Source organism: Chelonia mydas, chromosome 7 (genome assembly GCF_015237465.2).
Source record: "Chelonia mydas isolate rCheMyd1 chromosome 7, rCheMyd1.pri.v2, whole genome shotgun sequence".
Lineage (NCBI taxonomy): Eukaryota > Metazoa > Chordata > Testudines > Cheloniidae > Chelonia > Chelonia mydas.
This window is the reverse complement of record NC_057853.1, coordinates 47,294,508-47,321,722: the sequence shown is the minus strand read 5'-3', so window position 1 is coordinate 47,321,722 and position 27,215 is coordinate 47,294,508. Positions and strand designations below refer to the sequence as shown.

The window sequence follows — 27,215 nt, the reverse complement described above, 5'->3', positions numbered from 1 at the left end:
CCGGCGGCTGCCGCGTGGTTCCCCCCTCACGCAGCGCCCGGCCCCGGCCGCCCCGAGCCCGCAGAGCGCGCCCGGCCCCGCACCGCCCCCTGAGAGCGCCCGGCCCGGCCCACCATGCCCCGCTCCCGCCGGGCGCACGCGACCCGGAGGGGCGGCCGCGGTGAGTCACCGTAGGGGTGGGGGGTGGCTGTGGGGTGGAGGTGGCAGGAGAGGGGGTGCCCGGGGGTGGAGCCGGCCGGCCGGGTTACCTTGTAGGGAGGGGCAGGCTAGGTGGGACGCGCTCAGGCTCTGCCAGCTCCTGCCTTAGGCCTTTCCAGGCAGGGCTGCGTGGCCTTCTATACACTCCCCTCAAACAGATCTGTGGGCTGCTGCCCTCCCCCTCCCATGACCCCACTCCCGGCAGTAGTTCTGGCCTGGGCTGCACGTGGTCTTTCTGAACTCACTGCTCAGACTGAGGGTGGGGTGCCTGGGAATGGGCGAAGCACTTTGGGGCAGGGGCTATCATTTTGTCCTGTGTTTGTGCAGCACCTGTCACAGCGAGGGCTTGGTCTGTGCCTGGGACTTGTAGGTGCTTCCACAATAATATGCTGTTATCCTCAATGTACGGAGACTGTGGTCTGGTTTACACCTAAAACTGAGGTCGATGTAGTTATGGTGCACAGGGGTGTGAAAAATCCAGCTGTGCCAACCTAAACCCCCCAGTGTAGACATGGCTAGGTTAATAAAAGAATGCTTCCATCGCTCAGGGAGGTGGAGTTACTACAGCATAGGGGAAACCCACTTCTCTTCACTGCAACCTGCATTGACATTACTAGTTCCTGTAGCGGTGATATGGCTTAAATGACTGACATGCAATCTGTGAAGGAACAGCAACTTGAACCCAGGTCCCCCAAATCTCTCACTAGCACCCTATCCGCTAGACCCTGTCCATCCTTCCTCTCATTGTGGTTGACTGAACTCTCCTTAGCTGAACAAATCTTGCCTTTCCTAGTCATTTAGGGACCTGTGAATTGAAACAGCAGGTGCAAATACACTTCGTTCTGTGTGCAGTTCTGTTGCTGTTTTGTGCATTGACTGTCCCCTTGTGGTGATACTTGGTCAGGGCATCTGTTTAAAAATGTTTAATTGAATGATACATTTATGGGGTGCTCAAACTTTGACAAAGTACTAAAAATATAAATCCAACAGCAATATAATGCTTTTGGACTTTTAAGATTAAATTTGGGGGCAGTGGTATGCCTGCTAAATCAGGGCAGCTCAGGATCATCTTCAATATTACTTTTCAGTCTGTGAAGACTACAGATTCCAGCGTGCATGTTCCGCTGTAATCAAAGCACCTAGAAGTGTAGTTGGCATACAGCACCTCATATTAAAGATGGGGGCAGCTGGGATCTGCTTCCTTCTCCCAAATTAGGTACATACTTTCTGCCAAAATGGAGCCCTCAAATGTGTATTTTAAAAAAAAAAAAAAGTTTGGGAACTGAATCTAGTTTTAAAGGTGAACAACAAGGGGGAAAATTGAAGTAAGTGGAGATATGTCGCATGTGCTCCCACTAACAAAGCTTAGAGGGGGGGGAAGATTTCAGCCAGGAGGAAAAAAAATTAGACTTCTACGGAAGTTCTGGATTCAGTAGAAAGAAGGCCCAGAATATATCCGTGGTTGTGTGGGACTTAAAGTGGCTCTGGCTTCATGCGTCTTAAACTGGGAAGAACAGGAGGATGTTCCAGATTTAACATTTAAGATTTAAAACATTTAAAGGATTACCTTGAATTTTTGAAACTAACTTAAAATCCCAGTTTCTGATAGTCTCCTTTAGATAGTAATGCCTACGCTTTTGTCTAATTTCCTCTCTTTTAAAAAATGGAAGGGTTAATTTGCTCAGCTTGCTGCTTCTGTTCAAGGCCTTTTTAGCAGGGGAGAAACTGATTATATATGGGAAACAGAAACTGACTAGTGCTGTCAAATGCACAAAGTACACTGTGGTAAATAGAGAATTTATTCTTATTTCATTTTTAGTCATATTATTTGGGTTATGGTGGCGTCTTAGAGATCAGTCACGGACCAAGTCCCGTTGCGCTAGGCATTTTAGTAACACAAACAAAAAAGCCTTTCTCTGCATCTTTTGTGTTTGTAACTATATAATAGGTTAACAAAAAAGTTGACAGGAATGTGGCTTTTTTTCAAGTTGACAGTGTCTTTTTAAATCTTATTTCTATGCTGAAATCCCTCTTTCAAAGGCACATTTCTGTTTTATCTATCTCCATTTTCACTTTCCAGTTCACTCTTAATCTTGTTCCTAAGCAGCATTCTTGCATGAAAGGATACTAAAAGTAGGGTACCTTCTGTCAGCCTATGTCTGAACTAAAAGGAAGCAATGTGTCCATTACCTAGCTTGTGCTTGCTACTGGAGTCTTCTGATACCTGGGTGCAAACAGGAAGAGCTCCCAGGTGGGAATTTTGTCGCGGTTGTTATACAAAGCTGTAGCTCTTTTGCAACCCACACTTGTTCTGCTATTTCTGTGCGTGCATCTCCTCTGAAATCCTGTACTCCATCTCATCTCCATTTCATGTTCTTTGCTGCTAGTGAACTGCCCACAATGAGATCTATGCTGTATGCCATGCAAAAGTAGCCTGTTTCTGCCTCAGGTAGCTTAGTATCGGGAAGACACTGAAGACAGGACATGCTGTGAGATCCAGAGGAGGGAGCAGACATACCTGGATGTATTTTTTCAGTATCCGTAAAATGCAGTAGTAAAACTTCTCACTTAGAGACAAATGTTTGAGTGGACAAATCACGGAAGCTGTTATTGTCCGTCTGCAGTTCAGTGACTGCTGGGGAATGCATTGCTAGCCCTGTTTCTGTTCTTTGCGGACCACGTCATAGTTGGCGTTATGGGGGAATCTTCAGCAAGGTTATTGCAAAGGGAACGACTTCACTAAGTGGGATATATTTTACACTGCGGTGTCCCTGACCCAGCCTGGAACTTTCCATTCTTCACAGCTGTAAGAGAGGCATGCCGAGCATGTCTCTTCTGCAGGTTTGTTGGATGAGTGCACTTTCACGCATGCAGCTGTTTGCAGTACTCCAAATACACGCAGCTGCAATTGTGCCAGACTGCTGTTTGCTTACAGACTTGGAAGCCAGTGCTGTGCAAACACTTGTTTGGTGTCCTGGGCATTGTAGGATCACCTGGAAGGTCTGGCTGATGTGGATCTATCCCAAACCATGGAAAGCCCCTGCCTATGGCGCAGGTTATTCTTTAGGTTGCGGTAGCACCTGGATGTGCATGGCACTCTCCAAACAACCAGTTTAAGCAACTCTGTTCAACAGAGATGTGAGACACTCCCCTACCAAAGCTGGATTTGAACGTGGTATTCTCTAACATGGATATAACATGGTTTTAAATGTTTGCAATGTGTAAACAAAGGCTATTAACCAGGGCTGGAGTAATTTTCTAGGCACTTATTAGCCAAAGGGTTAAATCTAATAGCCAGAGAGCAATGCAAAAGATGAGGGTGCAGGATAAGATCTGGGGGCTGGTTTTGCTGAAATCCACAGCAGGGCGCCCTTTGCCTGTGCTGCTAGGAATGGGCTGTTTCTGGACTCTGCTCAGGCAGCCCCATCTTGGTTTGGCTGGTGGCCATTTGGCTAGAAGCCATTTTACAGAGACTTCCTTCTGAGGATCTCAGAATGCAAATCTGTTAGTAGTAGGTGGGTCCATGCACGCCTGGCTGTGGTGAAAGCGGGGGATTTGCAAAGGGGGCTTCTCTCTTCCTCCCCTGCTTGGGAGGTGTGAGAGATAGATGCTGAGAAGTGGGGTGAGCCTTGCCATGTGTCAGGGTGTATCATTAGACAATACAGATCTGTCTTTATTGCTCGCCTGACAGAGCTCCTTGTACCGCTACTTGGCATTGGCATGAGGGGCAAATTGCAGGCACTTAACCACAACAGCAGCTAGCTGAGCATGTAAAAGTTCGCCAATGTGCTCTGCAGAGCTCCACGTAGAAGGTTGCATGGGGTGGGCTGTTCTCGGGAGCGGATCTGAGCCCCATCCTGCTCTGCATGTCTCTCAACTGCCCAGGGGGCTCGGGACAGGTTTTGTATCTCCGTTGGGTTTGAAAGGCCCATGACCCCCACGTGCCCTGTTGTGAGGGACTTGCTGACTCGGCTTCCCAAAGATCGCAACCTGCTGCTTTTCCCCCTGGCCACTGCATTGTGCGGCACCCTGCTGGCAAGCTCCAGGGGGAGGGATCTCTGAGAGGGCAGGCTGTGTGCTCAGCATTACACTTTCATCTCTCTGCCAATCCGGCTCAGGCATTCAGTGCCACGCTGTTCTCACAGCAGGCATGGAGCCCGAAGAACATTAACCCTTCAGAAACATGTCCCTGGCGCTCTGCTTGCTGTGATGAGTAGGATTCGATATACCAGCTGCCTTCTGGTCTTAATCCTTGTGCCTTAGCAAGAGGCTAAAAATAAAACCCAAAGGTTTGTCCCCGTTCCCCTTCCCTAGCATCCTTCTGCCTCAGCCCTGTGCCCCAGTCCCTGTTCCCTTTCTCTCTCCTGCACCCCAATCCAGGCATCTCCCCCCCCCCCCCAACTCCAGCACCCCTCTGCTCTACCTCTGACCTCTTCTGGCAGTGGCTGCCTGCTTAGTTGGGTCGCTGTAACTTAATGTGGTGCTGTTTTGTTCTGGTTATAGCAGCAGAGCCCTTGGCTCTCTTCCCACAAAGCTTGTCCGCTTCTGTGTGGGGTTATGTAAGGTGAGCCGGTCTCTGTTTACCACTCAGCTCAGCATTTTTGTGCTGCATCAGCACACAGTTTCCAGGGCCTGTGTGCCTCTGGCCTTGCTGGGGGGGTGCCACCCGATGCAGTCTGTGGATGTGCCACTCCCCCACTATGGGTGCCTGCTTGGGTAAAAGGCTCACTCCATGCAGTTCTCCAGAAGGGCTCCTCCAAACTACCCTTTAATATGTGTATAGTGCTGCTTCTCCCAGTGATCCCAAAGTGCAGTCATGGGTACCACCACTGACCTGCGTATGGGGGGAGGGGTGCAGGCAAACCCTTCACGCAGTGTTCTCTGCCTGGCCTCCTTCCAGCTTCTTCTGAAGTGCTGGGCTTTAAAGAGCTGTCAGCTGTGTGCTGAGCTGGCACTGGCTGGTTTAACACTGAAAGTGGCATTAAGTTGTTTCTGTTTTGACAAAGTTCCCAGCTGTGAGCAATGTCTCCCCTCCCCCAAGCCAGGCCTCAAGTGGGGAGGGGCAATGGGGCAGTCTGAAGGGGGGTGGATCCAGATTGCCCTTGGGGGAATACTGAGGCGAGTTCAGTCTGCGCTGGACTGGGCTTTCAGGGATCGCAGCTGTTTCGGGAAGAGATGCGTTTGGAGGCTACCTGTGATGTCTCCAGCTGGTTTAGCCCCTGGAGCATCCTCGCTCTGATGTCCAGCTTTCTGTAGGGTCCGTGTCTTTGGCCAGTATGGCTTGCACTCTTCACCACTCCCTCCCGTGGGGGTGTGAAGGAGGACAGTTGGCTCTGTGAGCTTACGTGATTAAGACACTTATCTCTCCACGGCAGCTGCTGGGTTCCTGTTGCTGCCCAGTGTGTCGCTGAGTTCCCCCATCGAAGCTGTGTATGCACCACTTCTCCAAAGCACCCGGTCTCTGGTGCTGTCATGCCCCTGGGCCGGCTGCAACCCAAGCTGCCCAGCCGACTCCTCCAGGACACAACCCTGCGTGGGGAGCACCGATTCAATGGCTGCATGCCGCCTAGCAGGCAGAGAGGAAGGCCAGGCGTGGGCACTTAATCCTGGACTTCCCTGGCCTTCAGCACCCGGCTCCATCAACACTCCTGCTGCCTCTCGCACTGGCATCCCTCCCCCTCCGGCATCCCTCCCCCTCCCCTCGGTTGCTGTCCATGTGCTCAGAGGCTGCTCTGGGTCAGCTCAGCCATTCGTGATCCTGCTGGCCTGTTGCTTGTGCTTGGCATGCAGAGTAACTGGTGCTGCTGCTTGTTCATGAGCTAACTTCAGCGTGTAGTCAGTGTGCTTGGTGCTCCACAAACCATGAATGGGCCCTGCCCCAAAGAACTTGCAATCAGAGCCAAAAAGGGGGAAGATGGATTGGACTGGGAAGACTGGGATGGACTGAGCTCTTAATAGCCACATACCAAGGGAACTGATGGGCAGGATCCCCTGAGAGAATGACATGAGGGGGAAAGGAGTCCAGGGGAGCTGGCTGTATTTTAAAGAATCCTTATTGCGGTTACAGGAACAAACCATCCCAATGTGTAGAAAGAATAGTAAATATGGCAGGCGACCAGCTTGCCTTAACAGTGAAATCCTTGCTGCTCTTAAACACAAAAAAGCAGCTTACAAGAAATGGAAGATTGGACAAATGACCAGGGAGGAGTATAAAAATATTGCTCGGGCATGCAGGAGTGAAATCAGGAAGGCCAAATCACACCTGGAGTTGCAGCTAGCGAGAGATGTTAAGAGTAACAAGAAGGGTTTCTTCAGGTATGTTAGCAACAAGAAGAAAGTCAAGGGAAGTGTGGGCCCCTTACTGAATGAGGGAGGCAACCTAGTGACAGAGGGTGTGGAAAAAGCTAATGTACTCAATGCTTTTTTTTGCCTCTGTCTTCATGAACAAGGTCAGCTCCCAGACTACTGCACTGGGCAGCACAGTATGGGAAGGAGGTGACCAGCCCTCTGTGGATAAAGAAGTGGTTTGGGACTACTTAGAAAAGCTGGATGAGCACAAGTCCATGGGGATGGATGTGCTGCATCTGAGAGTGCTAAAGGAGTTGGGGGATGTGATTGCAGAGCCATTGGCCATTATCTTTGAAAACTCATGGCGATCGGGGGAGGTCCCGGACAAATGGAGAAAGGCTAATGTAGTGCCCATCTTTAAAAAAGGGAGAGAGGAGGATCCAACGAACTACAGGCCAGTCAGCCTCACCTCAGTCCCTGGAAAAATCATGGAGCAGGTCCTTAAGGAATCAATTCTGAAGCACTTAGAGGAGAGGAAAGTGATCCGGAACAGTCAGCATGGATTCACCAAGGGCAAGTCATGCCTGACTAATTTAATTGCCTTCTTTGACGAGATAACTGGCTCTGTGGGTGAGGGGAAAGCAGTGGATGTGTTATTCCTTGACTTTAGCAAAGGTTTTGATACAGTCTCCCACAGTATTCTTGCCAGCAAGTTAAAGAAGTAAAGAAGATGAGTGGACTATAAGATGGATAGAAAACTGGCTAGATCGTCAGGCTCAACAGGTGGTGATCAATGGCTCCATGTCTAGTTGGCAGCTGGTATCAAGCGGAGTGCCCCAAGGGTTGGTCCTGGGGCTGGTTTTGTTCAATATCTTCATTAATGATCTGGAGGATGGTGTGGACTTGCACCCTCAGCAAGTTTGCAGATGACACTAAACTGAGAGGAGTGGTAGATAAGCTGGAGGGTAGGGATAGGATACAGAGGGACCTAGACAAATTAGAGGATTGGGCCAAAAAAAATCTGATGAGGTTCAACAAGAACAGGTGCAGAGTCCTGCACTTAGGATGGAAGAATCCCATGCACCGCTACAGACTAGGGACCGAATGGCTAGGCAGCAGTTCTGCAGAAAAGGACCTAGGGGTTACAGTGGATGAGAAGCTGGATATGAGTCAACAGTGTGCCCTTGTTGCCAAGAAGGCTAACAGCATTTTGGGCTGTATAAGTAGGAGCATTGCTAGCAGATGGAGGGACGTGATCGTTCTCCTCTATTCGACACTGGTGAGGCCTCATCTGGAGTAGTGTGTCCAGTTTTGGGCCCCACCCTACAAGAAGGATGTGGACAAATTGGAAAGTGTCCAGCGGAGGGCAACAAAAATGATTGGGGGACTGGAACACATGACTTATGAGGAGAGGCTGAGGGAACTCGGATTATTTAGTCTGCAGAAGAGAAGAATGAGGGGGGATTTGATAGCAGCCTTCAACTACCTGAAAGGGGGTTCCAAAGAGGATGGATCTAGACTGTTCTCAGTGGTAGCAGATGACAGAACAAGGAGTAATAGTCTCAAGTTGCGGTGGGAGAGGTTTAGGTTGGATATTAGGAAAAACTTTTTCACTAGGAGGGTGGTGAAGCACTAGAGTGCATTACCTAGGGAGGTGGTGGAATCTTCTTCCTTTGAGGTTTTTAAGGTCAGGCTTGACAAAGCGCTGGCTGGGATGATTTAGTTGGGGATTAGGTCCTGCTTTGAGCAGGGGGTTGGACTAGATGACCTCCTGAGGTCCCTTTGAACCCTGAAATTCTATGATTCTATAAAGCTGTCTTGTGGCCAGTCTTGGCTCCCTTCTCTCTCATCTCCTGCGCCTTGTCCCCTTTCCATATGGTGCTGATTATCAGAGGCTCCAGGTCTCCCTTCTTTATCAGCAGGGCATGTCTAAACTGGGGTTGCTAATTTGCCAATATCCTCCCTTGCTATCTGCGTAGACACTTGCTGCTTCCTTATTTGCAGGCTACATATGGTGCAATCTGATATTTCTGTCCCCATCAGTGCTTGTGGCAATAGTAGCAAGGCGTGTGAGTCGCTGAACCCAGCCCTCGGGGCAGACTCGTCACCAGTGGGGATCTAGTTGGCACCCCGAGTCACAGTACAGCTGGCTACAGGCATGTGGCGCCCGCACAGCCTGTTGGGAGGCATGGTGGTTTGCAGGCATACAGCTAGGTCCCTGCCTGGCGGAGCTGGCAGCCTGAGTTGGATGACTCGTGAGTGAGGCTTAATGGGCAGAGGATGGGGGATATGGGAGATCCAGGGGAGTGGAGGGGGAATTGACTAGATCTCCCTTTGCAAGCTTCCCTGGCATGTTATGTGGGCAAGTTCAGTCTGCCTTTGTACACCTTAAGCTACTGGCAGCTACAGGAAGCTGGGCCAGCTAGCTTAGTGATGGCAGACCCCGGAGGAGGAGGATTGTATTTCTTACAGTTGCTGGGGCAGGGTAGGAAGGTGATTAAAGGGGCAAGCGAGGCTCTCCAGGAGTGGAGTGTGGGGCTTTGCTCTCTCTGGGGGCTGCCCCTGTTGACCTAACCCCAGCCCCCTCCCCTTCTGGTTCCCCAGGAGCTCGGAGCAGCGCCAAGGCAGAGTCCCAGGCCAGCGATGATGAGGCAGCCAGTGAAGTACTGAGTCACTACAGCAGCACCAGTGAGAGCACCAGCGTTGCTGAGGAGGGCACCGGTGAGTGAGAGGCAGGGGGTGTGACAGGCGGAGAAGGGCTGGCTAGAACCTGCAGCCAGGCAGGAGCAAGCAAGCACATAGCAACAGAGCGCTCTGTGTCTCACCAGAACCTCCCTTCTCCCCAGCATCTTTTTTTTTTTTTTTTTTTCCCCTCCCTCCCTCCCTCCGGGCCCATAAAAATCAGGGGCAGGCTAAGAAATTCCAGGCCTCGGTTGTGTAAAGGACTTTAACTGATGGCGCACGAGGGCTTGTCCCAGGCCCAGTCACTCTAGCTGACCATGGAGCTGCCTCCAGGTCGGCCCTGCAGGGTCAGTGGTTCTGATCAGGTGTACGAAGCACAGGGCCAGGTGGCACAGCTGCTGCTCTCCTTCCTGGGACTGGATGTGGGGGTTGGCACTGGGGCCTGAGGTGGGAAGAATGGGTCCATCTGGCTGCTCGGCATTTGACTCTGGCTGTTGCCTGCAGGGAGCGATGCTGTGGACGAGCAGGCCCAGCAGGAGGAGGTGGAAGACAAACTGAAGGAGTGCATTGACAACGTGACAGACAAGAGGTGAGACGGGGATGGCCCATGCCAAGGCTTCCTCCCACTCCTCAGCACTGGCCCTTCCTCAGGGAAAGCACAGGCGTTCAGTGTGCTGCAGCTGTCCTGGGAGCTCTCGCCTCCTCTCTCTCCCTTCTCTCCCTGCAATGGGTGTCCGTAGGTGCCAGGAGCCCTTTGCTCCTAGTAAGTGCAGCACATGCCAGTGGGCTCAGCCAGACAGGGAAGAGCTTTAAGAGCGTGTCTGGATTTCATCCCCAGCTTTGCTCTGTCCAGCTGGGAGAGGGAAAACTAGTCTGGGAGGCGTCTGCAACTTGATGGGAGCCATGGCAGATAGGGTATGAAGGCAGCTCCCCTGGGATCTCATCCTGCACAGCCCCAGGGAAAGTACTTCTGTTCCTGCTCCAGCTGCAGCGAGGCCAGACTGGACAGGACTCCCCTGTGGAGCAACCCTTAGAAGCGTGTCATCATAGCTAGCACCCCCTTTGCTCCGCAGCCCTGCTGGGCTGAGCACCTCCCTCAAGAGGGGTAAGCTGGCCTTGGAAGGGGTGTGCTCTGCACCCCCTGTTGAGAAGAACCCATTGGGATGGTGACTCACCCTTTTCTCCGGGCTTCCCTGGCTTGGGAGGTTTGTCAGCCCTTTGGGACTGGCTCCAGAATGTCTTCCCTCTCTTTCCTCCCCTCCCCCTGCTGAGCCTGCCTGCCTACAAGGAAGCTGATCTAGGTGATGAGTGGCTGGGGTGGCCCTTGCCAGCTTTTTCAGGTCCCCACCTCCCTCTCAATGTCTAGCTCAGGGTATCTTTTCCAGCACCAGGACCCGACAGGTAGCTCTGGAGAGCTTGCGGCTGGCTTTCTCCTCCAAGACACTCTTTGACTTCTTGCTGGAACGCAGGCTCACGCTCACAGACTCCTTGGAGAAGTGCCTGAAGAAAGGTAAGGCTACCCCTGCCCTTCCAGCCCTGGGAAGGGCCTCCGTAGCGGGGCAGGGGGCCACCATCTTCCCTGCAGATCCGGCCCCTTGGCGTAAAACCAGTCTTTATCTGCAGCCTAGATCTTCTCCTGACCTCAGCAGATCATAGCAGGAACGCCCGCAGACCATCAGCTGCAGGGGGGCGGGGTAAGTAGCAGGAGCAGAGACACCCAAGGGGGATGACCAACAGAACATGCAGTGTCTCGAAACTAAACCTTTGCAAACCCCCTTTGCAAATCTTTTATTCTTGCCTGCCTGGCAAGGCTCTGTCCTGGCAGGGCTAGCCCATAATGCAGTTTAGTGAATGCAGGAACTAACTCTGCCTTCAGCTTCTACAGTGGGAGCGCCAGTTTCTTCGCTCTTCTCTGGGCAGGTTGAAAACCTCAACTCTACCAAATAAATCAGCTTGGCTGAGAGCCCCCCTCCAGTCTCAGGACACCAGCCCGAAGTGCTGAGCAAAGTTCTGCTCTGCCTGCATTGGACATTTGCCTCCATCCAGCAGCTGAGGGGTGTCGGTGCACCTCGCTGCATGTTCCTTGGTTGCATGCACATGCCCTGTTCTGCTCTGGCGCTTGAGGCAGCCTCCCAGGTGGAGGAAGGGAGAATATCTTGAAGCTGATGGAAGTTCTCTTCTCCTGCCATGCAGGTAAAGGGGAGGAGCAGTCTCTAGCTGCTAGCGTTCTCACACTACTGTGCCTTCAGATGGGCTCGGGCCCCGAGGGGGAGGAGGTTTTCCGCACCCTGAAGCCCCTCCTCATCAGCATCCTGACTGACTCCTCAGCCAGCCCCATCGCTCGCCAGAGCGTAAGTAGCAAGTCTCCAGGACACAGGAGCCCAGCTGGGTTCCAGGGGCGCAGAGCAGAGAGCAGCGCTGATGTGCTTTAAAGAGAGCTGTGTGGGGCTGGGTCTCCCTTGCACCTGGGTCTGTCTCGGGTTAGCTCTAGGCTTGTACCAGGACTGTGGCTGGGTTATCGTCACAGAATGTGTGAAACTGACCAGTGGCCATGGAACTCAGCATTCACTTTCCACTGGTTCCAGCTTCTACAGGGAGGAATTCAGCTGTGGGTGTGTTGGGGAGATGTGGCTCTGAGAGAGGCTGAGTGCCAGTCCTGGCTGGGCCAACCTGCTTTTGGACTTGCTCATGCTGAGCCTGCAGACCTGGCCCCTTGGAGAATGGACCAGACTCAATACGATGTCAGAGGACAGGCTGGGACAGGGTCCTCTCTCCCCTGAATCCTCGTTCTCTTCCCATCTCTGCTCTGTCAGTGGTCTCATCTGCAAGGCTGGCTCCGTGATCCAGGGCGTGGGAGGGTACTCTCCAGAACTGAGAAGTGGAGGCCTGACCTTTCCCCTCTGTCCAACCCGCCTGGATCCATGGACAGGGGCTAGAGGAATCCAAGCAGGTGGACCAGCCCCAGGGATGCAGAGACAGGAGGCCTCCCTCCTGAGCCCCTGTGTGCACAGTCACTCAGGCCAGCAGGGCGGCACCCCAACCCCTGCTCTGCTAGGAATCAGACTGCAGCTTGCCCCGGTCACGGGGTGCCCAGGCTCCTGACCACGCTGGCAGCGCTGAATCGTTAGCATCATGTGCCATGGGGTGCGGCTTTGGAATGTGCTGGTGTAACAGCCGCCCTCTTAGCCAGCACCAGGGAATGAACCGGGAGCTGCCACTGCTAACAAAGTCTCTCCAGCTTGGACTGCAGATCCAGGGCTCCCTAGCTGGGCTGTAATACTCATAGCTTCTCCCCGACCCTTCGAGGTGGCACCCCCCACTTTGAGCAGTGCTGCTTGTGTGCTCCCACAAGGAGAACAGCCTCGGCCTTACTGACTTAGAGCAATTCAGTGTCAGCCCAGTTTCCCGGGCCGTATGGGATCATGCAACCCGACTGCCCCACTCGGCCTCCTCCCTGCCATGCTCAGAGGCCAGGGATTGACTGGGCCTGGGAGACTGTACCACTGTCTTGCCCATAGGCAGGTCCCTGCAGGGCACAGGTGGCGTAACACTGGCAGGCAGCATGAGGGCAGCTTGCCCTGCCTTGTGCCTGCGTTGTGCAGAGAGAGCTCCTAGGCTGGTCACCAGCGGGAAATCACCCCAACACAGTCTGCTTCTGCTCTGTGCCCCCTGCTTCCTGCCAGTATGGGGCGCACAAAGAGCCATGGAGGCCAGGAGCAGTCCAGATTAGCCAGCACAATCCCCAGTATGAACAGAGGGCTTCCTGGCCATTTCCCACAGGAGGGGAGGCGCCCAAGCATAGTCTTAGAGCAAAGGCACCTGTGTTAGCTCATGGCGCTGGAGGATTTTACCAGAGGGGTGGCTTGGAAGGAGTTAGGCACTGGGATCGAGGGGTAGGGATTGGCCCTGCATTACTTCCATAACCCGTTCCTCTTCCTGTCTAGTGTGCCACGGCCCTGGGCATGTGCTGCTACATTGCTGCTGCGGATGTGGAGGTAACTATGCCGCGGGCTAGCACGCAATGGGTGCTTTAAATGGAAAAGCTAGGGAAGGCTGCTCAGCCCCAGTAGGGTCTGGTGTCCCCTTCCTTTCCCACCCCAGAGCCAGATGCACCAAACCACCACTGCCACCATCTCGCGGGGTGCAGCAGTTGCTACTGCTCATCACATGGCTGCTTCAGGGAAGGTGGTCTTAACCCCCCTTGTCTGCAGTGCTATCGTACCAGCCTGGGGGTCCTGCCTGGCTGCCGTCCCTGCCCTGGAACTGTCCAGTTCACTAATCACTAGCTGTGCCCTTGGCTTGTTTGGTCCCACCTGGCTCTGCCTAGTTGGATGATGGGATGTTTCCCCTCCAGTGTGGGAGGGGCTGTGATCCTCACGCTGTTACCAGAGCAGCTGTTCAGAGGAGAGCGGAGTCCTGTCCCCAGTGATCAGACCCACCCGTGGGAGGGACCCAGGGAACTGGCTGCCATGTCGCGTAGGATCCGGGAGTCTTCAGCCCTCATCTTCACGTCCTTGCACCTCCAGCTACTGCCAGTATCCCCAGGCAGCCAGTCTCTGCGGCTGGTTCTTCATCCATGACCAGGACAATGTGGAAGCACCAAGAGACATCCCCCACCCCCAGCAGCTCATGACAGGGTTAGGCCTGTCCAAGGAGTTCCTCTGGCACAGAACCTGGAGCTTCTCTGGATAACAGGCTGCTTCTGGGCTGGGCAGTCAACACACAGTCAACCTGTGGAACTCCTTGCCAGAGGATGTTGCGAAGGCCAAGACCATAACCGGGTTCAAAAGAGAACTAGATAAAATCATGGAGGATAGGTTCTGCTATTAGCCAGGATGGGCAGAAATGGTGTCCCTAGCCTCTGTTTGCCAGAAGCTGGGAATGGGCAACAGGAGATGGATCACTTGATGATTACCTGTTCTGTTCATTCCCTCTGGGGCCTGGCACTGACCACTATCGAAAGACAGGATACTGGGCTAGATGGACCTTTGGTCTGACCCAGTAGGACCATTCTTATGGGCAGACCCCGAATGTGTTGACCTGGCTGAGGTGCTCTCATCAGAGGCTGCTGGGGCTCATTCCTGCCCTCCGATTCCCCTGGCTGTGTAACTCCCTGGTGCGCTCACACTCTCTCCTGCCCTAGGATCTGGTTTCCTGTCTCACCTCCCTGGAGGGCATCTTTGGCACTTCCTGCCTGGAGGAGGGCAGCTCTGTCCCCACCCACCACAGCCCCCTGCTCCAGACTTTGCACTGCAACTCCCTCCAGTCCTGGTCCCTGCTCCTTACCATCTGCCCCAGCTCCCAGATCAAGAAGATCCTGGACAAGTGAGTGACTTGACAGTGCTAAGGAGCTAGATGTGTGCAGGGAGTGAGCTGCCATTTGACCCTTTCATGACAAGGGTTCAGAGGGCAATGCATGTCCTGTTGCACCAGCTGGGTGGCAGGGGGTTGGACTGTGGGGCTGACTGAGCGGAGAAGTATCCCATCCATTGTATGGGGTGGGAGCTAGCCCAGACTCCAGCACTGGCCAGGTCAGTCTCCATTGTGGCTGGCAAGTAGCACAGGAGTGTGCTAGCTGCTCTCCATAGGAAGTGTGGCAGGCCGGCTCCCCTGCTCTGTCTCCACCCCCTCCTGCCTGAGCAAGGCCCAGGAGGGTCTCCCCTGGCTGCCCATTGCCCTCTGAGATGCCCAGGCGAGCGCAGCGTATCTGGTGCTGGCTCAGCCTTGATTCCCTGGCTCTCCTGCTGCAGTCACCTGCTCAAGCTGCCGATGCTGCTGTCCAGCGACAACGTCCACCTGCGGATTGTGGCGGGCGAGACCATCGCGCTGCTCTTCGAGCTGGCCCACGAGCTGGAGGTACGTTTCAGGGTGCTGCTGGGGCTCAGACAGGCTCAGTGCTGCGTGGGACGCGAACCCTCAGCCATGGTGTGTCTGCCACGATTTGGTGGCCAGCCCAGTGCTGCAGTAGCAAGGAGCAGAGGAGGCAGGCTGTCTTGAGAAGCCTGCCCAGGGCCCCTGCTGTAAGGGGGCTGGCTTGCTCTTGCCTCTTGCTGTTTCCTTTCCCTATGCTCCTGGCAGGGTCCCTGTTCTGTCCCCTGCTGCCACGATCCACATCACTGGCAAGGGATGCCCAGGGGCACGGGCTGGTTATGTGTTCAGTGGGTGGTGTCCATTGGGAAGACTGGCAGTAGGACCTGCTCCCCCACTAGAGAGCCCTCCCAGCCCAGCTGCCCCTATCCGGAGAAACCCTAGCCAGGCTCCAGGTTAACTCCCTCCTAGCACTCCAGCCATGGCTAATCCCTGTTCTCTGCCAGGCTTCCAGCTGTGGGGTGAATTCCAAGCAGGCTGCTCATCACCTCCCCAACCTCGTTCCCTCCCACACAGGAGGAGTTCTTCTACGAGGACATGGACCTGCTGTGCACCAGTCTCAAAGCCCTGGCCACCGACAGCAACAAGTACCGGGCCAAGACGGACAGACGCAAGCAGCGCTCCATCTTCCGCGATGTGCTGCACTTCATCGAGGTGCTCACTAATCCCTGCCAGCCCTAGAGAAGCCTCGCTGACGGGGAGGGGAGTGTGGGCTCTAGAACCGGGCATGCCCATGGCAGAGGCCAGCCTGGGTCCTGCTAGCAGGCTGTTTGGCAGGGTTCTCTGTTGGGATACAAAGCTCTAGGCCCCTTCAGCCTGTTACTGTCCCAGCCCTGACTGCAAGTCCCAGCTGGCACCTCGCTGGGATCTCTCTGGGGGTGGAGTCATGCCATCTTGAGGTGACTCCAGACCAGTTATCCTGCCCCAGTGGGGTTGGAGGTGTAGCCTGGCAAAGGGCTCAGTCACTAAGGACTTCGAGTGTCTCAGTCCAGCAGTGCCCAGTGTGTGACCCACTCGGGTTGCAGGGCTGAGCGTGTGTTAAAATGCCAAGGGGCTGGGATGGCCGCCACCAGCCAGTCTGCAGGAATTATGAAGTAGTAAGTGGCTGGCAGCTATGTTGGCATCACAGCTGGCCCAAGGTGAGTGTCTTCCACAGGGCACAGGGGCCTGTGCATCTGAGGAGAACTGCCAACTGGCTTATGCCAGTGCACTGTGGGTGAGTCATTAAGCTGGGAGCTGCTGGGCTCATGGGCCCTGCTTTGTCCAGTGGCATTCCCTGGTGGGGGCGGCTCTTTCCCCATGCTCCTTGGATGCGTGTCGGATGGGGTGGCGCTCGTGCTCTCCTGGGCTGCCTGGCGAGGCACTAATGCCACCTCCCTGCCCCCAGAACGGCGAGTGCCACGAGGAGACCATCAAGTTTGGCCTGGAGTGCATGTACGTGGACAGCTGGGTCAGGAGGAGAACGTACAACGCTTTCAAGGAGGTGCTGGGCTCCGGGGTCAGGCATCACCTACAGGTACTGAACTGGGGGCGGGGTGCTGAGAAGGTCTGGCTGGGAGGAGGTGGGATCAGAGACCCTCCCAGGTAAGGGGGAGCGTCTCCTGAACAGGTGCTTGGCTTGCCCCAGGTGGCCGTGTGTAGCGGGGAGCTTGTTGCTGGTGCTGGGTGTGGTGGGGGAGCATCTGCCCCCTCCCTATGAAGGCTGGGGGGCACACCAACAGGTCTCGTCTCATGTCGCCCTTAGAACAATGAGCTGCTGCGCGAGATCTTTGACCTGGGGCCTCCACTGGTGCTTGATGCTGCAGCTATCAAAGCCAGTAAGATCTCCCGCTTCGAGAAGGTAAGTCGCTCGGCAACTTGAGCCAGGCCTGTGGTCCCTTTCTGCCTGGCTCCAGTGCCCCCTGCGGGGCTGCCTGTGTCCCAGGAGGTGCTGGGCAGAGCCCTGGTTTCCTTCCCTTCCACCTCACCCGCAGCCCTCCTTGAGGGGGCACTGAGCCTAGTGGGGAGGCACCAGGGAAGGGCTGGAAAAGGCTGCAGGTAGCTGTGATGGCTGGGGAGGACTCTTCCGGCCCTGCTAAAGCCCATCGCTGGCTCCTGCGGCCAGGCTAGGGAGAGCAGAGGGGACAGCTCCCCATTCCAGGCAGAGCTCTCCCCATGAGCCTTGGGGGTCCAGAACCAGGAGTTTCCTTACCACCTGGGGTCAGAATCCCAGGGCTTGTTGGGATGGTGGGTCCAGTCCCAGGAGCTCGGTTAACATGGGACTAGGCCTGGACACCTCCAGGCTGGTGGCCAAGGCACTGGGCTCTCCCAGCGAGTGAGACAGAACCCCACTTGGCTCAAGCAGCTGCTTTCTTCTCTGGTGAGGGGCTGGCCCCCCTCTGACTTCACCGGCTGGAGGGGGGAGGATCTGGTGGAGTGCCCCGTGCAGGGATGTAGAGGGATAATAGGTGGAATACCAGAAAGAAGCCCCTAGCGTTGGCTGAGTAATCTCCCCAGGGAAGGTCTGGGAGCCCTACGGCTGGGGATGTGGAGGGTACCAGCAGAGCTGCCCGTGAGCAACCCTGCTTTGTGCTCTGGGGCCAGCCAGGGTGGGTAGATGGGCCCTAATGGCACAACTTGGTAGTCCTGTCCCTCCCCCTCCAGCTGACTGTTCCCTTTCCTCTCACCCCCAGCACCTGTATAACTCGGCCGCCTTCAAAGCCCGGACGAAAGCCAGGAGCCGCGTGCGCGATAAACGAGCCGATGTCCTGTGACGGAGGCTGCTCTCTCCGCCGCCTCCTGTACAACCCACGGACTGCAGACCCTGACCACTGTGACACAGGGGAGGAGCTGCGGGGTGGGGTGCTCAGCCCTCCCAGTTCATCAGCTCCTGCCACGCCCCTCACCCCCAGCCGCGGGGGCTTTTAGATATGTACAGACTTGTATTTAAATGGCGTGGCTGGTGGATCCCAGCGAGACGGCCATGGGCCAGTTTTATTTTTTTTAACCAAAAAAATGTAAGCGAGGTTTGGGTGGGGGGGAAGCCCCCCACTTTTAGCTGGTGATTTTAGCCTCCTCTGGCCGCCACCCGCTCCTGCGAGCGCATTGGGCCATCCAGGTGCTGTCCCATGGAAATGCTGTGAATCAGTGCGCAGGCTGGAGGCAGCGGGGAAGGGGGGAGGCGGATTTTCAGCTGGGTGTCTTGTTCTCTCCCCTGCTGTGGGAGCTGTTTGCCTTAGCTGGGTGAAGTGGGAATTGGCAATTGAAGTGGCTGGTGAAATGCTGAGGGTGTGGCATTACTGCAGGGGCTGTTCACCCTGCCCTCCCCAATACATACATGCTTGCATTGGGCCCCTCCCATGTGCGCAGGCCAACCAGCTCTTCCCCTGCCCTTCCAGGAGTCATGAGCATGGCTCAGGATGGGCCCATGGGGCCGTGGGCCATCAGTAGCCACTGGTTTGAGAGAAATCCCCAACCAGTGTCAGGGTGGAACTAACAGGGCCCCATGGGGGTAGGGTCACTGCTGAGGAGCTGCTGCTCCCCTCAGGTGCTCGTGTTTTGTGGGGTGGGGTCTTGGGGTTCATCTCCCATAGCAGGGTACAGGGAAGGTCAGAGTGTGAAGTGGGGATCGCTTGCCAAGAGGGGTTGATGCAGTCCCTAGTGTGACCAGTGAGGTGGAGATGGGATTCCCCCACCCCCTCCAGGGAGAAGCCAGAGATCTTGGAGCGAGCAGCAGCCTGCTCAGGGCCCTGGGCCCCTGGCTGCTAGAGACGAGGGTGGGGATTGTGGGTGATGAAGGCAGAGCCTAGAACTGAGCACTGGAGCGGGCTACCAGCACAGCCCCCCCCTCCCCCCCCCCCAGCTCTGTCCCCCTCAGATCTCACCCCGAGTTAGCCAGGTCTGACTCAGTCTAATAGTAACTAATGGAGTGTAGTGCCTGGACTAGCCCCAGACCTGTCTGCCCCCCACCCCAAAGCTGAGAGAAACTGAGCTGGTGGGAAAGGTGAAACGAACCATGCTGAGGGAGCAAAGGGCTGCAGTGCGGGCGGGGCAAGCCTTGTAAAGGCTCAATGAGGCATTGCAGGGCTGGGAACTGTGCTCGCTTTAACCAGGCATTGTCTCTTTAGAAATCCCCTTTGGAAGTGATTCTTCCTCTCCGCCCACTCCGACCCCTCCCCCCCACCCCCAAAAGAAAACACAGGCAGGCTTAGTGTGACCCTACAGCGTGTGCTGGGAGAGGAGGGCCCCCTGTTTCTGTAGTGCCCCCTCTTGCCTTGCTTGGCAGGTGCTTGGGGGAGGGGGGTAAAAGGCCAGGAACCACACTCCCTCTGCCCTTCCGGATGAAAAATTGCCCCTCTGAAGGCTGCAATTTCACTTTCTTCTGAGCCTTGTTACCTGCCTGTCGGGGGTTGGGTCCCCTCCTGCTCCCACTAGCCTCTGCCCAGAGCTGGGGGAATGGGGCCAGCCACCCCTTGCTAGGAAGCATCTCCCCTGGAGTGCTTTGAAGGTGGCTCCCTGCCTGGGGTTGAGGCCTTCCTTATGGTCTCCACAGCACAATGACAGCACAATGGCCTAAGGGGCCAAAGCTGGCCCAGGTGCTCTCTGGCTATGAAGGTCACATCAACTTCTCGCTGCTGCTCTGCGGGGCTGGGCTCTGCCATAGTGGGGGGGGGACACACAAAGAAACCATGCCAGAGGGGGAGAAGAAAGGCAGCAGGGGCAGAGCGAGGTGGGACAGGGCAGTAGCATGGCCCAGCTTGTGCTCTGTATCATGGAGGGACGGGGACTTTGCTATGGGATGCTCACCTGGGCCATTGGGGTGTTCACCCTATCCTACAGGGCTTCCCTCAAATGGATTGCTGGAGTGGTTTTATAACAGGGTGATTAGCGGAGATCATTAAAAGGCAAATGTCTAGGCTGCCTAGTCTGATTTCAGAAGCGGTAAGTGCAGGGCAGCACCTGCTGCTGGGGAGGGCAGGGAGAGGCGATCAGGGCTTTGGATGTGGGCGGGCCTGCTGGGTTGGGATGGGCTGTTCAGGGCAGGGGTGTGCCCTAGGGCCATCTCTGCAGCTCCTGAGGACATGCTCTGCCTGCAGCAGGGCTGCCTCCCCCATGCAGGAGCCAGGCATTCCCTCCTCCTGTCTGCGTCTGGCAGTGCAGGATGGGACCCTTACCCTTTCCCAGCCCCCTGCCATGCATGCTGGGCCGGTGTCCCCATGGCAGCCTCGGCCACAGAACCATCCTGCCCTGCAAAGGGAGCAAGAGGCAGCATTCCAGCTACCCTGCCCCTTGCCACTGGGGGAAGCCAGCGAGGAGCTCTCCACTGCTTTGTCTCCTGGGTTCCATCCAGTCCGACCATTTGTGAAACACAGGCCTGCCCCACTAATCCCCAGAGCAGAGCTGCTAGGAAAACACCCTGGCTTGATCTGAACATTGCAAGGGATGGAGAATCAACCACGCCCATTATTAAATACTTCCAGGGGTTGAGGCAGTGGTTCTCAACATGGGCTGCATGTGGTCTGTGTGGCAGGGTCCCAGCTGCCCAGCCTGATGGGGTCAGTTTGGGGTCCCAGCTGCCTGCCTGGCTTGCACAGCAGGGTCCAGGTTGTGTTGCAGGGTTGCGGCTGCCCTACTGCCCGGCATGGTTGGGGCTGCTGCCTGGCCTGGCACTGCAGGGCCCTGGGCCCCTGCCACCTAACCCTGCACCCGGGACTCTGCTCCTGGCCCCACTCTGTGGAGGGGGTGCTGGGCAAAGAGATTTGGGGGGTGGGCACTGTGGTTCTCAACCTGCAGCCCAGGTAACATCATGTGGGCTGCATATGCTGCCCACACTGGTAAATAGGTTGCAAACCATGAGTTAAGGGTAAGGAGGGGAAGAGATTTGGGGCTGATTCTCTACAGAAAAGGCCTGAAGGCCTAAACAAGCCTTGAGGGGCTCTTGCTTTCTGCAGCTGTGGAAGGTCAGGCTCCAGCATCTGCCTTTCCTGGTCTAACTGCCTCCCCCAGCTGGGCTGGTGCCCCTCAAGCCTGAGCCATGGGCTCCCCCCAGCCACCACTGGGCTGGGACCCCTCTAGCATGCCTCCTGTTTCAGCTCACAGGCCCTTTGTGCCCTCCCCAGCAAAGGTAGAGTAGCTTCAGGGTGTGCCTAGGTTCGGGCTGTTTGGCAGGTGCCCAGGTGGGGGTCATGCCCTGAACTCCAACCACAGCGGTTCGAGCAGGCCATGAAGCTAGCTGGTAGCTGGGTCCCATGGGGCTGTTGGAGGGTGGGGGGATGCGTGCTAGTACAGCTTCGTCACATACAAAATTTATATTTAGAAAGGATAAATAGTGCTGGGGGGAGGGAGAAGCTGGTGTTAGAGGGGGAGGGGTTATAAATAAGGCGTGAGTGTGGAGTGGATAATAAATAGGCTGCGGGGGAGGGGGGGGGTGTAATGATGGCGATTCTCCTCATTATCCCCCCTTAGTCCTTTACAGGCTGCCTGCCCCTGAACAGGCTCCCAGTACTCCAGCAATGACCCCCTGAGACCAGAAGTGCTTGGCCTGGCTTCTGGTCAGTCCATGTTCCCTGCAGAGAGGGGGCGCTTGCCCCAGGGTGCGGGAGGCAGTTCTGGACTTATACCCCCCCCCCCCCTCAGAAGGAGCAGCAGGCCCGGGGTGGTCGGCTCACATCTGGTCCGCGGCCTCGCTGACATTCAACCGCTTCCACAGCTGCAAGCTGGTGGCCCTCATCTGCCGCACGGACTCCCCCTGGGCCTCTAGCCACTGGGACAGGACCCGCAGCGACTCGCTCTGCAGGACTGTAGGGGAGAGAGGAAACCCTGTAGGTGGTGCTCCTTCTGGCTCCCCACGCCCCTTCTGGCCCTTCTTGCCTATTGCCACGGTCACCACGGGCTTAGAACTCATAACCTGCAGTCGAGGGACCGTCTCTAGCCAAACCATGCCACTAGGGGGCAGACCCACTGCTGCTTCAACCCTGAGCTCCCACTGAGGCCGAGAGCCCCATCCGCCACGCTGCAGCGTCCCCTTGGGGGCAGCCTGGGAGCTCAGCTAGAGAACAGGGTGATGCTCAGGGAGTCTGCCATTGAACCCAGGAGGATCCCATCCACGAGAGCATGGCTGCTGCTGCCATCAGGCCGGCCCCCTCGGCCCATCTCTGTTAGCAGCGACCCACGCGGGTTATCCCGCTCCTCGCCCCCTGCAGCTGCCGGCAGCGAACTCTCCCCGAGCCAGTGCCCGGCGAGGGCTGAGAGTGGGAATGGAGCCTGTCTCTGCCACAGGGAGAGGGGGCCACTGGCAGGGCTCAAACCCAGCTGCCTCGCCATACCCAACCATGCTGCTGTGCCAGCGTGGCCACAGGCTGGGACCTTTTCCACAGTGCTCTCCCTGGCTCAGGGTGGTGGAAAGGGCAGCAGGAGGATGGGAGGTGCAGAGAGTGGGATGGGGCAGGGGCTCAGCTCCCGCTCCCACTGGGGATGGGATGTGGGGGCCCCAACAATGCCTCAGCCTGGCCTGGGAACTCTGCCCCTGTTAGTCTGCTACTAAAGTGGCTCCTGGCACGGCTCCCACATGGCACCTTGCTACCCGCACTGCCTCCTTCACCCCAGGGCCAGCAAGTGCTCTGATTCTACATGGGCCACCCCTGCCACTCCCTGCCCAGGTCCCATTTGCACAGCAGGTGCCCCCAGCCCAGTAGGGCAGGGCCAGCGTGGCAAGTGCTGAAGAAGATGGTCCCACGTACCGCTCAGGTACACGGCCAGCGTGGCGAGGGTGAGGCTGGCCAGCACCAGGGCCCCGAGCAGGGCGAAGAGGGCTGTGCGGCAGCAGGCAGGATGGAAGCAGGGGCAGATGGGGGTGGTGCGGACAGCTCGCAGTGTCGGCAGGAGGGCTGGCCCAGCCCCACAGCGCTTGGTGGAGTGAGCCTGAGGGGTCTGTGGGGTGGTGGACTGAGACAGGCCGTTCCCTGGGGAGAGAGGTTAGAAAAGAGTGAGATGCTAGCCACTAACACTCCCTGCCCTGGTGCCCCCTTAGTGCCCAGCAGCCCCACTGAGAAGCATCTGCATGAGGGCAAGTGGTGAGCTTCCCTGCTGCAGTGCCAGGCCCATGCCATGCAATGGACCCACTGCAGGGCCATGCCAGTGCAGTCTGTCCCACTGCCCCTTCTGTGCCAGTCAAGGCATAGCGCAGCCCGACCCCTGGCTGAGCAATCCCAGGCTGGCAACAGAATCGGTCGGGGGGCAGGTGTCCTGAGGGAGGAACCAGCCTGATCTGAGCAGACCCCCCCTCACCCTGTGACTGCTCCTTTCGCCGCCTCAGGGCTATCCCATACTTGCCCTATCTCTGGGGGGGATTTGGCATTAATTACCCAGGCTGACACCCCCCAACAGCCACTGGATCCCCAGAGCTGATCTGTCCCCTGACCCCCAGTACTGAGAGCCTCTTTGTTTCAGCCCCAGACTCTCCCCCCACCTCAGCCATCACCATGCTCCTAAAGCAACCAGGATGCTTTGGTCTGTGTAGTGCCCTGCTGCTGCCTTCTAGTGGTGGCTGATGAGCCTGCTATGGCCCTGGCTAGCTGAGCTGGACCCTTTAGCTCAGGCCAAAGAGATCCAGACATCAGAGGTTCAATCCCCACTGCCCCAGCCCAGCTGGCCTGCAGCATTGCACAGGCAGCAAGGTGATTAGGGATCACCCTTGGCCTGTCTGGCGCTATGGTCAGAGTTCCCCCCGAGTGAAGGACACAACCACCAGCCCCTGGGGGGAATAGTCCTCACCCTCCGCGGCCTTGTGGCCCCCAGGCACCCAGTACAGGTCACTGATGGATTCCACCGAGTGCAGGTTGATCTCTGCCAGGTCGTTGCCATTGAGGTCGATGGGCTCCCTGGGTGGGGAGGTGTCTGCCTTCACCTCGATTTCTGCCAGAGAAGGAGGAGGAGCTTTGAGGCCTGCTGCCTTGGCCTCTAGCCCTCAGCCTGGTCGGTTTCACTCTGACTCTGGTTAGTTTCAGTGGAACATAGCTAGTGATGGAGGTGCCCAAGGCAGGATTTTTCCCAACACTCTATTCCCCTTGGTGTGTCCTGTCCAGGTTAAATGGCCAAGTTCTGGGGCTCTCACCACCTCTCCCCAGAACCCATGGGGGTACCTGTTAGCCTGGCCACCACAGCGCTTTCCCTCCTGTTCCAGTCCTGCCAGGTCTCATCTGGCAGCTTCTGGCCATGCAAAACCCCTTCTTGTGTACAGTCTCCAGGGGAGCTGCAGAGGGACTGGAGTGCACAGTCCCACTGCTTGGAGCAGACTTCCGGTCCCCCCAGCCTGGAGCCACGTCTAAGCTGTGCCAAGCAGACATCGTTATAGTTTGTAAGAGCTGGTCACACCCCCGAGCACTTAGCTGGATTTATCCCACAGGATGCAGCAGCTGTGTGATTCCCGGCCAGCCCACGGCAAGACTCAGTGGCTGCTGTGAGCTGTGCCCTAGATGGGCATCACATACTGATGTCATGCTACTGCGGGGCCATAAATACACAGCTGACTTGTTAATGCCACCCGGCTTAATCATGCTAATGTCCCGCTCTCCTAAAACGGCTCCTGTCCTTAGCTGTGGCCATGCAAAATCCAACTGAGCTGGACATCAGAACCTAACTGCCACCTGTCATTTGACAAGCAAAACCTTCTGCAGAATGCGGCAAATCATTGCTAAGAGGAAGCAGTTCATCGCCCCCACCCACCCAGAGAGCCCCATTGATTCCTCATGCCCTCCCCAAACCCTTTTGCTCAGTCCCCACAATTTCGAAGGGTCAGTTCTGGTTACCCCTGTCGCTAGTAAGGGGGCCCACCTTATGTCATCCCAGGAAATGGTTGGCCCTTTTTTAAATTGGCAGTAGATGGCTGGGGGAGGGAGGGCAGGCTGGCGCCTTTACCAGCTGGCTCACTACTGTGATCCAGCCCTTATCAGCACTGACACAACATACAAGAATGCTTAATGCACATCTGGAAACATGGGCAGGGGGAGAGTGTTGAAACCCCATTGCTGTCAATGGGGTCAGGTTTTCACCCCCATCTATGCCACAGACTCACTGCATGACCTTGGGCAGATCGTATTGCTGCTCTGTGCCTCGGTTTCCCCAGCTGTATAATGGAGGGGGTAATCCCCCCCCACCCGCCTCACAGGCTCGTTAATGCACATGGTGGTGGTGGTGCTCAGACCTGATGGGCAGAGGCTCTGATGGCTGACAATGAAGCAGCGATGGACGATGCTGACTAGCAGTGCCAGACTAGCGCGCTTTGCTTTGCCCACAGACCAGATGCCAGCAGAGCGAGTGTCTCTTTGCCAATGCCCCAGACTTGACCTCTGGGATCTGTTCAACCCTTGGCCTCTCTGATCAAGGACACCAGCAACGGCCAGTTGTGAGGCTGCAGTTTGTCACATGAGCTGATGAACCAGTCACAACCTTGCCAGAGCCTGTTACCAAGCGCCACCCCCCCCCCCACCTGGCCCATGTGACATGTAGCCGCCGGCAGCAAACACTGGAGCCTCTTAGCCCTGTCACCTTAATATAACTGTCACATGGCCAAGCTGACCAGGGAGGAAATTCCTTCCCGACCCCAGAGCTGGGAATGGATGGACTCTGGTGCGCAAACCCCACCAGCCAGGCATCTGTACTAGCTACGGATGAGACGTTTGCGTTGTTCTGCTTCCCACACCACAAAGCCAAGGGTTGCTGCAGCCTACGTGCCACAGGCTTCCCCCTGTAGGGTTTCGTTTTCTGCTACAATGGGCCCCAGCTAGCTCAAGCCAAGCCCAGCATTAAGGTGTTTGTGCTTCGAGGGGTTTAACCAACCCAGCCCCAGTGTGGGGCTCAGCCATATGGCCAGCCCCAACTACCATGGGGGGGCTCTAGCAAAATCATGAGAGTGTCTTAAAAACTGAGGGTTTTTTTTAAAGCAATTTTGGGGTCTTTGCCTTTGTCCTCTCACTTTTGAGCCTGTCGGACAATTCCTGGTCACATTTTTCAAGCTTGTCTCTGCAACTATAATGGCTAGACATGTACATTTTTAAAAAAGGTGCTCACATTTTCATGTGTTCCCGTGACTCCAGAAGCTGGGGCTTTAAGGATCACCAACCTTAACACAGCACTTGTGACCCACTGCCCTGTGTGGTATGGGTCCTCCTCTGGGCCAATCAGCAGAGACTATGAATCGATTACAGGCCCCCTAAGCGCAAGCTTGGGTCTTTAGTACTGGAGGGCTGTGGGTCAATCCCATCATGTGTCAGCCAAGATAAGTGAGGGTTGGAGGTTGGTACTTTAAAACAGAGGTGCTGCAGCTCATGAAGGTCCCCTGCAAGCAGGTTGAACTGGCACTCGTTCAAGGAACGCCCAGTTCCGCCAGCTTCTCCCCGCTGCGCGCTCTCTGCTGCCCTAAGTGTGAGCTGATGGCACCCCCATCTTGTGCCCAACTGTCAGGGAGGGGCAGGCCCCAGTCTGGGGTTAGCAAAGTGCAGAGCAGGCACTGAGCCAGCCCCATAGGACGGGGGCAGGGGGAGAACCAGGGGGTTAATGGGGTGTTAACATCCTACTAGGCTGGCGGGAGTGCCAGTGCAGTTACCCCTACATGCCAGCCTGTGCTGCCAGCAACCTCGCTGGGGTCAGCCTGGCCTTGGACCCACCTGCAGCCACCTCCCCCATCTTGGGCCTGAGCTGGGGGCTCCACTTTTAAGCCCGGCCTCTCCTGGGCTGGACTCATACTGGGGTCCTCTCTTAGGCGGGTGCTGGCAGCTACCTCCTCCGGTCTGATCTCTTCTGGGGTCTCTGTCCTCCCAGGGCTGGGCCAGGTGGCCTCACCCTGCCCCTCATAATCCCACAGCTGCACCTGGCAGGATGAACACCCAAGGGAGGCAGCTCAAGGCTGGCACAGGAGCAGGGGAATGGCTCCCATGTTCTCCATCCCACCCCCTTCCCACACGCTGACGGGTACGGTGCCCCTGCCGACCGCCCCACCCCCCACCCCCCGTACCTTCTCCAGCCTCCCTGAGCATCGCTGTGGGGCCAGCAACCGCTGCAGCCGTTGTGCCTCTGCCAGTGGCCATGCCGCGGGAGCCGCTGGAGGAGGGCCCCACGTCCCTTGGGAGTTGCCCGGGAAGCCGGCGTTGGTGCCTACAGCACCAGCTGCTTGGGCTTAAAATAGGCCGGAGAGGAGCCCACGC

General features: G+C 56.4%; 2 protein-coding genes across 3 annotated transcripts; one reads left to right on the top strand and one right to left on the bottom strand.

Annotated features, from left to right (window-relative positions):
- Positions 1 to 19,931, top strand: IFRD2 (interferon related developmental regulator 2). Of its 2 annotated transcripts, none has more exons than XM_037904294.2 (12): positions 1 to 160; positions 9,091 to 9,207; positions 9,673 to 9,757; positions 10,554 to 10,678; positions 11,362 to 11,519; positions 13,113 to 13,163; positions 14,312 to 14,493; positions 14,919 to 15,024; positions 15,553 to 15,690; positions 16,424 to 16,552; positions 16,781 to 16,876; positions 17,709 to 19,931. In XM_037904294.2, exons 1-12 carry the CDS (start codon positions 115 to 117, stop codon positions 17,787 to 17,789), a joined length of 1,314 nt encoding a protein of 437 aa, XP_037760222.1. In that variant the 5' UTR covers positions 1 to 114; the 3' UTR covers positions 17,790 to 19,931. The 2 variants fall into 2 exon arrangements, with proteins under 2 accessions (XP_037760222.1, XP_027680112.2); XM_027824311.3 differs by lacking the exon at positions 1 to 160 and adding an exon at positions 8,516 to 8,741.
- LSMEM2 (leucine rich single-pass membrane protein 2) lies at positions 18,028 to 27,215 on the bottom strand. Its single transcript, XM_037904295.2, has 4 exons — positions 27,026 to 27,215; positions 23,788 to 23,928; positions 22,755 to 22,976; positions 18,028 to 21,813 (listed from the first exon to the last, which is right to left on the bottom strand). Exons 1-4 carry the CDS (start codon positions 27,096 to 27,098, stop codon positions 21,680 to 21,682), a joined length of 570 nt encoding a protein of 189 aa, XP_037760223.1. The 5' UTR covers positions 27,099 to 27,215; the 3' UTR covers positions 18,028 to 21,679.